General features: G+C 39.3%; 1 protein-coding gene across 1 annotated transcript in view; it reads left to right on the top strand.

Moving 5' to 3' along the window:
* Positions 1–2,939: 2,939 nt before the first annotated feature.
* Positions 2,940–10,897, top strand: part of LOC132846881 (butyrophilin subfamily 1 member A1-like) — a 28,013-nt gene continuing 20,055 nt past the window's right edge. Inside the window, exons 1-4 of the mRNA XM_060871662.1 lie at positions 2,940–3,164; positions 5,975–6,126; positions 6,945–7,292; positions 7,413–7,703. Of these exons, the coding sequence (XP_060727645.1) occupies positions 6,012–6,126; positions 6,945–7,292; positions 7,413–7,703 (754 nt within the window). The 5' untranslated portion in view covers positions 2,940–3,164; positions 5,975–6,011. The remainder of the gene's footprint in view (positions 3,165–5,974; positions 6,127–6,944; positions 7,293–7,412; positions 7,704–10,897) is intronic.

Here is a 10,897-nt window from a genome sequence, read left to right as displayed (position 1 = left end):
GCGTGCTCGCGCCAGTTTGTCTTTTCCGTTAAAGTACGACGGCAATGCGTTTACAGTTTACAGTTTCCTATATAAATACTGGCAAATATAGTAAAACTTGATCTGTGTGTAAAACTTAAACTTGAGGCACAACATCGGACACTTGGACACATGCCCCAGTAAAGGAGTCTAGCGACGCCTGTGGTTCGGCAGGTTTATTAAAATGGATGAAATTCACAATTCTGGCCATTTACCTTTGAAACGTTAAGTCCTCACTTGTAAAAAAAACAGTCACTGTAAGAAGAATTGAAGACGGACAGAGACAGATGAAAACCACATTCGTTTTGACGGCTCTCCGCTTGTAGCGTTAAAGAGTTTTTAAACTGGCGCTATGATTGGTCGAATTATTATTTTCCCAGGTTGCTGCCCAATGCAGTTCCACCCATAGGCGCATTGCCTGGTGCGCAAATGCACAGACAGTTGAACTCAAAGGCATCAATGGTTTTTTATGCGTATTTTGAAGTGATAAATCGTAGCAGCGTACTTTTGATGTCTAAATGCGTATCTGCTACACAAAATGCGTAAAGGTTGGCAGGTCTGATTTAGTGTTAAATTCAGTCTTCAACGGTGGCAGCTCCAGTCGTCACCATGGCGACGTCCACCTAACATTTGTGTGCTTGAAGTAAAATACATGTGAAGGTTTCTGTTGTGTTAAAAGGTTGTGTGTTAGTTGATGAATCCCTCTTTCTGGACAAGGGTTACTGATGCCAGGGGCGGAGCCAGGGGGTGGCCAATGGTGGCCGTGGCCATCATGCACGTAATCACAGCCACCCCACTGGCCACCCCACTGGCCACCCCACTGGCCACCCCACTGGCCACCCCACTGGCCACCCCACTGGCCACCCCGCTCGCAACTGCATTTTTAATAGAAGAAAATGATCTTGCAGAACAGAACCTCGATCACATGTCTACAATCAGTGGACCGCGAACACTTACCAACACTGACAGGCATCGCGAGAGTTTCGAAAAACAGCGCGGTTTTCCACCTATCGTAAAAGCGGGAGATGAGGACCAAGTTACAGCACAGCCTCTGTTCCTGGTTGACTGTGCTTATTGAACCATATAAAGAGGTGTTCCACGAGCTCTTTAGATTGTGCAAAATTGCTGTTGCCATAACTGTCAGTACAGCTGCATGTAAACGCAGCTTCTCTACTCTCAAGCTGGTAAAAAGTTACCTGCGATCAACCATGAATGATGATAGACTGAGCAATCTGGGTGTTTTAAGTGTCGAGTCCAGACGAGCCAAGTCTCTAAACCTTGAGGAATTTGTGAATTTCTTTGCTTTAATCCACAAAAACCGCAGAATCCATTCATTCATTCATTCATTCATCTTCTACCGCTTATCCGAACTACCTCGGGTCACGGGGAGCCTGTGCCTATCTCAGGCCTCATCGGGCATCAAGGCAGGATACACCCTGGACGGAGTGCCAACCCATCACAGGGCACACACACAATCACACACTACGGACAATTTTCCAGAGATGCCAATCAACCTACCATGCATGTCTTTGGACCGGGGGAGGAAACCGGAGTACCCGGAGGAAACCCCCGAGGCACGGGGAGAACATGCAAACTCCACACACAAGGTGGAGGCGGGAATCGAACCCCGACCCTGGAGGTGTGAGGCGAACGTGCTAACCACTAAGCCACCGTGCCCCCCTCCCCCGCAGATTCCAACTAATGTAAATTGTTTGTACTAGTGTCATGCATTTTGGAAACAGATTGTAAGTTTGTTAGTTTTATTGTTTGCACTTTTAATAAAATGCACTTTTGTAGTCTACATTATGCCTGCATAATTGATTTTCTGGTCTTTATATAGTTTTTTCAGCAATGGGAGATATGAATTCTGGTTTCAAAGTGAATTTCATAAGTTTTATTTGTTCAAATAGTTTTAAAAAACATGTGGTTGAATTAGGACTATACATTTAATGTGAATTTAAATAATTTTTATTTAAATAAATTTAATTAAAATTAAAGTATTGCACGTCATACATCCTTGTAATTTTGACACCTATACTTTTAAAAAAGTATTTTAAGGTTAGATGAGTGTTGTTTGTTTGCATAATGATATTTTCTGTGCCACCCCAGAGTAAGTGCTGGCCCCTGCCTGGCCACCCCTATGAAAAATCTCTGGCTCCGCCACTGATTTTTGGAACAACCTACCTGCAGAGTTCCTCAAAAATTGTGTATTAATTAATACAAACACTTACTAACACCTGCAGAAAACTTTTACACAGTCGTGTATTCCAGCTATTTACAAAAGGATGATTTACATTCCCTCTCCGGTGTCCCTCAGGGTTCCTGACTCACTCCATTTTTATACATTTTGTCTCCTGAACGTTTCTGTGTCTGCGAAGCTGTTATTGTTACAGTGTCCAGTGTTACAGTAATCCACTTCGAGCTTATCTCCTTCTCACTGTAGTTTATTTCATGTTTTACAAAAAATAATCCTGTTTTTAATTAAACAATGAAACAGAGTGTTAAACTGCCTGAATCTCACCTGAGCTGCACATGGAGTCAAGTCAAGTCACTTTTATTGTCACATCACCACAGTACATGTGCCTTGGTGAGTGAAATTCTTGGGAGCGAGCTCCAGAAATTGCAGAAACAATTAACATTCAGGTGAAATTTACAGGTGAAATTGTGCAATATGCTCATACATGTAGTCAGTACACACAGTGTACTATTAAACATACAGTAGCACTACACATTATATGCAATATGTACTTATATATTACTGAACACGTTTTGTGTCAACAATAAAATTCTACATAGAATTTATCCTGTTAAACATGTTTTGGAAAGATTTAAGCTTAATATTTCATATGCTTGCGAATTTTTTGGTCAGGAAACAGACAACACCCCCCCCCCCCTTTTTTTTTTTTGGGTTTCCGGTTTTGTTTCCAACCCCTGCTGAAGCTTTTTAAGGAAGCGTCTAGAAATGCTAGAATATTTTTTTAAGGAAGGATTAGACAAGTCGCCATGTCTGTCTTATAAATACTGATCTGCTGTTCATGTACACACACCGACACACACCTAGGGCTGAAGAGGGAGTTCACGCTCAGATGGAATCGGTACTGACTCTTCTGAATCTTTTCTGCTGTTGCTTGTAGATTCCTCTTACAGTAAGTCTGTTTTTACTACAGCTTTATATTTACAGCTTTGACTATGAAGTAAAGTCTTATGCCAACTGGTCACCAATCTTCCCAGGTGTGGCAAGCGTAATGTTGTTACACTAGATTATTGAAATTATTATTAACTAATGGCACTAACGCAAGAGGCTTTTTTTTTTCATTTGTATTAAGAAAAATTGCACAGGGATATATGGTCATGTAACCACAAGCACAATAATGTTGTTATTTTTACTTCTTTTTACATATATAATTTGTATTTCTTTGTTATTGGTTTTGTTTTCCTTTATTATGAAATTGTTAACCTATATAAAATGTTTAGTAAGACTTGTTTATGTAAGTTGCATCGTGTGTGAGCGTGATGGTGGAGCTGATCTCAGCCCCTCGAAAAAAGTGTTCAAAAAAGGTTCATTACTTACTGTTTATGGATTTTCTGCACAAAATGTGTTTGTTTTGGTATAAATAAATTCAATTGAAATTTTTCTCCCAGTGAGGATAAATGAATAGCCTCCTTCCTACTTCTAACACACACACACCCTTATTGTGTATTGTGAGTCTTACAGCAGAATCTCAGTCCTGTTATGTAAAAAATATTCTTTGACACTGTGATATTCGACCCTGTTTCAGGCCCCAAAGAATCTCAGTCCCACTATATATAAAATGTTCTTCCACACTGTAGATATTTGAACCTGTTTTAGACACCAAACACATCCTCGTTGAATCTCTGTACTTCTTCATTGCAGCATCTGATCTGATCTTTTCCCACCCACACGTGTGTCTGTTCATGTCCTCTTCATATATATTGTGTATATATACATTTATAACTTCTATAAAGACTACTTTAAAGTAGTTTAGAGTTAATAAAAATACAGCTGTTTATAGTTTGTTCGTGTTAGTTCACAGTGCATTAACTAATGTTAACAAGATTTGAATAATGTTTTAGTAAATGTTCAAATTAACATTAACAAAGATAAATAAATGCTTTATAAGTGCAGTTCATGTTAATTAATGAACCTTATTGTAAAGTGTTACCCAATTATTTGTTAATTATATTAAAATATGTAGATCACTTTTACTATTTATATAAGCTGCTTATATTATTTATGTAAACTGCTTTTATTTGTATTCCATTGCAACTTTAAACAGGTTTAAGGAGTTTGATGGTTTCATGTAGCCTTGGCAACTAGCCAGCCTGAAAAATCTGCACATGAGCAGAAACGTGTTAAAGTCACGTCAACACATGTTTTACAATCATTTAACCCACCATGGGCAATGCTGAAGTCACTGTTACAAACTGTACAGCGTGCATCATTATGTTTAACACTTGTAAGTCAGGGGGACACTTTCATGTAGTCTTTCTAGTCACTTTCTTATACTTTGTTTTTTGGGGCTCTCTCCCTCTGCCATGGGCCATGATGATGTAAAATGTTGCTGGGGGGTTGTAGATGTCACTCTTGCCTGTCTTCGAAACTTGAGAGCCCTGAACTTCTTAAACTCACTCTTCTGAGTTTTGATCAGGAATGAGGCTGAACTTTCTCCTACATCTCAGGTCATACACAGAAACAAATATTACAGAATCATGTACACAACTCTTCAGAATAAAGCCAACGGACAGTCCAAATGAAATGTCACCCATCTAATGGGGTAGATATTCATTTTAATTATACATTAATAAGATGTAACAGAAATAACAGAGAAATAACACAGAAATAACAGCCATGTAAATCTGTAAAACAAAAGTGTTTTGATCAGGATAAAAGTGATCCTGCATGAATACAGGGTTACTGCACTCACATGTTACTGCACTACCTCTGATCGCAAGACCCTGCAGAGGCATCTGCAAAGCCAACACCACACACCCCACACACACACGCCCCTCACACACATTCTTCACCCTCCTGCCGTCTGGAAAATTTACCGAAGCATTCGGCCCTCACGACTAGACTGTGTAACAGTTTCTTCCCACAAGCCATCAGACTCCTTAATAACTGAAACTGTACTGTACTGAGCACAACATACACACACATCAACTGTATGTGTAGAGGTTAAAAAGATTAAAGATCAAAATGAGCATATAAATGATGGAATCAATGTGATTCAACTGTAAACAAACAAACAAAAATAAATAAATAAAAGTTAAAATAAAAAAAGAAAATCAATATGATTTAAGTGTACTACTTTTGGAGTGTCTACTAGCGGGAGATCGGGGTTGTAGAGTGTGGCGAGTCCGTGTTAACATATATTAATGTATATTTTCCATCAACCTGTTTACAACAAAATTGTCTTTTGTGTATTGTCTTTTTTTTTTTTTTTTTTGTATTGTCTTGTAATCTTTTGTCTTCACTGTCTTTTGTCCTACACTGTCTTGTCTCACACTTTGTACACCAGGTTTCACAGTTGCACTTTATGTATCTAGGACTAACTTACTAAGTCCTTATCTCTGTCTTTGTTTTATGTAACACCATGATCCTGTTGTCTCATTTCACTGTGTACTGCAACAGCTATAAATGGTTGAAATGACAATAAAAGCTTCTTGACTTGACTTAACACATCTGAACACAATAAACTAGCAGTGAGATTAAAATGATCATGAAGATAACATTCTGAGGCAGATGCAGGGTCGTAATGGCGGCTCATTAAACAGTTGGCAAAAGACTTTCATCTGATTTTGTATGAATCGGATTAAAACAGATCATTAATTTACATAAATTAATTCTAGAAGCTTTTTTGTTTTTATGATGATGATGATGATGATGATGATGTTTTTTCCCCACTCGAACCCTGATGTTGATGTTTCTCCTCAGCAGCAGACACAGAGCCCAGGGAGAAGATCCTGACCTGATGCTCACACACTACCTGATACAGATGGAGATCAGTCTCAGATCAGTCAGGGATTCGACACTGACTCTGACTCTTCTGAATCTTTTCCTGCTGTTACATGGAGTTTCCTCTGACAGTAAGTCTGTTTTTACTACAGCTTTATATTTACAGCTCAGAGGAAGACTAAAAGTCTCCATCTGATGGTTGAAACCTAATGAGTGTTAGTCAAGCTGTTGGTGTAAAGTTTTAGTTAGATAATGTGTTAATAACACAGACATAACCTGGATGTTACAGTGGGTTCTGTTTATTATCACCATGTTACAGTGACAGTGAACTGAGGACAGAAATACTAACAGTATCACAATCAATTCTTGATTAACTGGCTTTATTGACCAACCAGATGGATAATCAGACTCAATAATGCTGTGAGAACTAATGATAAGAAAATAAAACAAATGTAATATAAAGGACATTATTTACAGCATTTGGCAGACGCCCTTATCCAGAGCGAATTATAATTATTGAACATTATAATTATTGAACAGAAATACAAATAAATCACATGTATCATTAACAGAAAATTTACTTCATTGGTCTTCTTACTACTACAGGAGAACTTTATCTTGCACCTGATGTCTCTTTCTATCTTGGATAGGTAAAATTTAACTTAGAATATAAGCTTGTAAAGTGAAAACTTTCCCTGTTTCAGCATGTGCTTGTCAGCATCTTCTTCCTCCCTCTGTCACAATTTACATGATAAAAGTCTCTTGCCTTGCAAAACCGTTTCAATGGTAAAAATATTCAAACAAAAACATTATATGTTACATTACATGAACTCTCGCTCTCAGTAACAGAACTCACCACTCACCTGGATAAACATTCACAGATTATCTGAATATTTACTTTTCTGTTGATTTAGCTCTTAAAGATCTCTTATCATGTTTGTATCCGTAGCTGAGTTCGAGATCTCGGTTCCCACGGGTGTACAGATGGGTGTGTACGGCGAGGCGGTCCATCTGTCCTGCGTGTTCCCAGTGAACGGCTCGTGGGACGCAGACAGCAGCGTGATCACGTGGCTGCACAACCAAGAGGTGGTCCACAGTTTCTTTCATAACCGAGACCAGCCACAATACCAAAGCCAGACATACGCCAACCGCACCAGCCTGTTCCACCAGGAGATGAAGAAGGGGAACGCGTCGCTCAGGCTGGACCGCACCACTCTGGAGGACGCGGGGGAGTACACCTGCTCCGTCAGCACTCGGCTGGTCAGGCAGAATAAGAGTTTCCCCCTCAAAGTAGCAGGTAACGATGAAACTGTACAATAAAGTGCAGTAAAATGTTAGCTACCTAGTGCTCACGGTGAAGCGTTACTGGTTGTCATGGTAACCGACCACACAGCACTCTTCTCTACCCCTCCTTTAGCGTTCTACTCTGAGCCTCGTCTGAAAATCTCTTTGCTGGACAACGGCCACATGGAGGTTCTGGTGACCTCAGAGGGTGGGTTCCCCTCTCCCTCCCTGCAGTGGCTGATGGGAAACTCCAGGGACGTCACCAACCACACACACACGCAGCTGAGTAAGGACCATCACACAGGTCTGTACAGCGTGAACAGTAAACTGATCCTAAATAGAACCGTCAACTCCTCCATCACCTTCATCATGAAGAACCCAGATCTGGACCAGACCATCAGGAGGAACATCGACCTCTTCTCAGGTGAGTTCATCAAGACCACACGTCCCCGAGAGGTTCATTAACTCACAACACCGCAAATGTGCCGTTATTATCATTTTTAAAAAAGAAATTAATCAATAAATTCATTATAGTAAATAAAAGATTAAACAGAAAAGTCTATAAAGATTTTTATAATGTGGATTATAAAGTGGTCTGAAATAAAATCTGAAATAAAAACGCTGAACCTGTTTTTATTTAATTAATTTGTTTCACAGAAAATGGAGGCTCTGACCAGAGGAGCCAGCGAGCAGGACTCATTGTGCTTTCTGTTGTTGTAGTTATTTTACTCGCTGTGATCATTTCACTAATTATCCTTCAACACCAAATGATGAAAAAGGAAAAATCTCGAAATACTTCAGAGAGTAACATCGAGTCATCAGAAGCTTAGATCCATCAGACAGCAGCTGAAAAACCTTTAATGGATGAAACTGAAAGTGTTACAGAATCCCAGATAAAGGAAGATCTTGTGCCAGGCGGCTAGACTAGAAGAAGAAATGTAGTTTATTTATTAGGATTTATTTCTTAAGTTCTCCACCAACTGGCCTTCAGCAGAGCAGTCAGTGATTAAGGCAGATGTGTGGAGTCACATCTTCAAAACCATCTCCATCCTGATCTCCAGCTCCTGTCTTCCTCACTGCTGAAACTTTTTATGGCACTGAATATTTAGAAGATTAATATTTCTAATGGACAATGTTAAGGGTCTGGTGTCTCTGATCAAACTCCACACTTCAGCTAGAACTGAAGATCAATAAACCTCATCATTATAGATTATAGTATAGATTTAAGTCTTTTGAAGTGCTTGTCCTTAATGTTACACTATCGCACACGCACACGAAACAAAAATCCCTGATGTCTCTTGCGCTAGCGACCGTGTATAGACCACCAGGGCCCTACACCGATTTTCTTAGAGAATTCACAGATTTTCTTTCTGACCTACTGGTTAGCTTTGATAAAGCATTAATTGTAGGAGATTTTAACATTCATGTTGATGACACAAATGATGCGCTAGGACTCACATTCATGGACTTACTAAACTCACTTGGGCTCAAACAAAACGTCACTAGAGCAACTCACCGTCGTAATCATACACTAGATTTAATAATATCACACAGAATAGATGTCACTGATATAGATATCATTCCTCAAAGTGATGATATCACAGACCATTATCTCATAATGTACACACTACCTGTAGAACAGGCTAACTGCTTTTCACCACGTTATCGTCTCGGTAGAACTATTATTCCGACCACTAAAGACAGATTCACAAATAACCTGCCTGATCTGTCTGGACTTCTTACTGCACCCTTAAACACAGACGACCTAGATGAAATTACTAACAGCATAGGCGCTATATTCACTAGCACACTAGACACTGTTGCCCCAATCAGATTACAGAAGGTTAGAGATAAAACGCTTGCACCATGGTATAATAGTCATACTCACACCCTCAAGAGAGAGACCCGTAACCTCGAGCGAAAGTGGAGAAAAACTAAATTAGAGGTTTTTAGAATTGCATATAAGGAAAGTATGTCCAGCTATAGACAGGCTCTAAAAGCAGCCAGGGCTGAGCACCTGAGCAAACTCATAGAAAATAACCAGAACAATCCCAGGTTTTTATTTAGCACAGTAGCTAGACTAACAAAAAACCAAAAATCTGAACACACAATTCCATCACAGTTCAGTAGTGACGATTTTATGAGATTCTTCACTGATAAAATCGAAAGTATCAGGAATAAAATAGGTGACGCTCAACACATAAGAGCAACTAGCATCCCGGTCTCACCTAAGGTTCTAAACACACAACTACATTGCTTTACAAGTACAGGTCAGGAAGAGTTAGTTAAACTTATTACTACAGCTAAATCAACAACTTGTTCACTAGACCCCATTCCAACTAAACTACTGAAAGAAGTGTTACATAAAGCCGGTGAGCCTCTTCTTAATATTATTAACTCCTCGTTATCTTTAGGTCACGTCCCTAAATCCTTCAAGTTGGCAGTTATTAGGCCACTCATTAAGAAACCTAATTTAGATCCTAATGGACTTTCAAATTACAGACCGATTTCACACCTTCCGTTTATGTCTAAAATACTAGAAAAGGTTGTGTCTGTTCAACTGAGCTCCTTCTTACAGGAGAACAATATCCTCGAAGAGTTTCAGTCAGGTTTCAGGCCCCATCATAGCACAGAAACTGCACTTGTTAAAGTTACAAACGACTTGTTCTTAGCTTCGGACAAAGACTGTATGTCACTATTAGTTCTACTTGACCTTAGTGCTGCATTCGACACTATAGATCACAACATTCTCCTAGATCGCTTACAAAATTACACAGGTATTCATGGACAGGCTTTAAGTTGGTTTAGATCCTACCTGTCTGATTGATACCATTTTGTAGAATTAAATGGTGAATCCTCCAGTTTATTACCAGTTAATTATGGGGCCCCCCTTAAGGATCAGTTCTAGGACCTCTGATTTTCTCAATATACATGCTTCCATTAGGGAACATTATTAGAAGACATGGGATTAGCTTCCATTGCTATGCCGACGACACACAGTTATACATCTCCTCAAAACCAGATGAAATAACTAAATTGTCGAAATTAACTCAATGCCTTAGAGAGATAAAAGACTGGATGAGCTGTAACTTTCTGTTGTTAAACTCTGATAAGACAGAAACACTACTTATAGGCCCAAAAACCAGTACACAGAAACTCTCACAACTTAATTTCCATTTAGAGGGATGTACTGTTACTAGTAGCTCGACAGTGAAAGACCTGGGTGTTATATTAGACAGTAACTTGTCTTTTGAAAATCACGTCGCCCAAACCACAAAAACAGCCTTCTTCCACCTCAGAAATATTACCAAGCTGAGAAACATCCTGTCTGTATCTGATGCTGAGAAGCTAGTTCACGCTTTCATGACCTCTAGACTGGACTATTGTAATGCATTACTAGGTGGTTGTCCTGCATCTTTAATAAATAGGCTACAGTTAGTCCAAAATGCAGCGGCCAGAGTTCTCACTAGGACAAGAAAGTATGACCATATAACCCCAATTTTATCATCTCTACACTGGCTACCTGTTAAGTTTAGAATTGATTACAAACTGCTGCTACTTACGTACAAGGCTCTTAATGGTTTAGCTCCCATGTATCTAACTAGTCTTCTAACACGT

This window comes from Tachysurus vachellii, chromosome 6 (genome assembly GCF_030014155.1).
Source record: "Tachysurus vachellii isolate PV-2020 chromosome 6, HZAU_Pvac_v1, whole genome shotgun sequence".
Lineage (NCBI taxonomy): Eukaryota > Metazoa > Chordata > Actinopteri > Siluriformes > Bagridae > Tachysurus > Tachysurus vachellii.
This window is presented reverse-complemented; position numbering and strand designations above follow the sequence as displayed.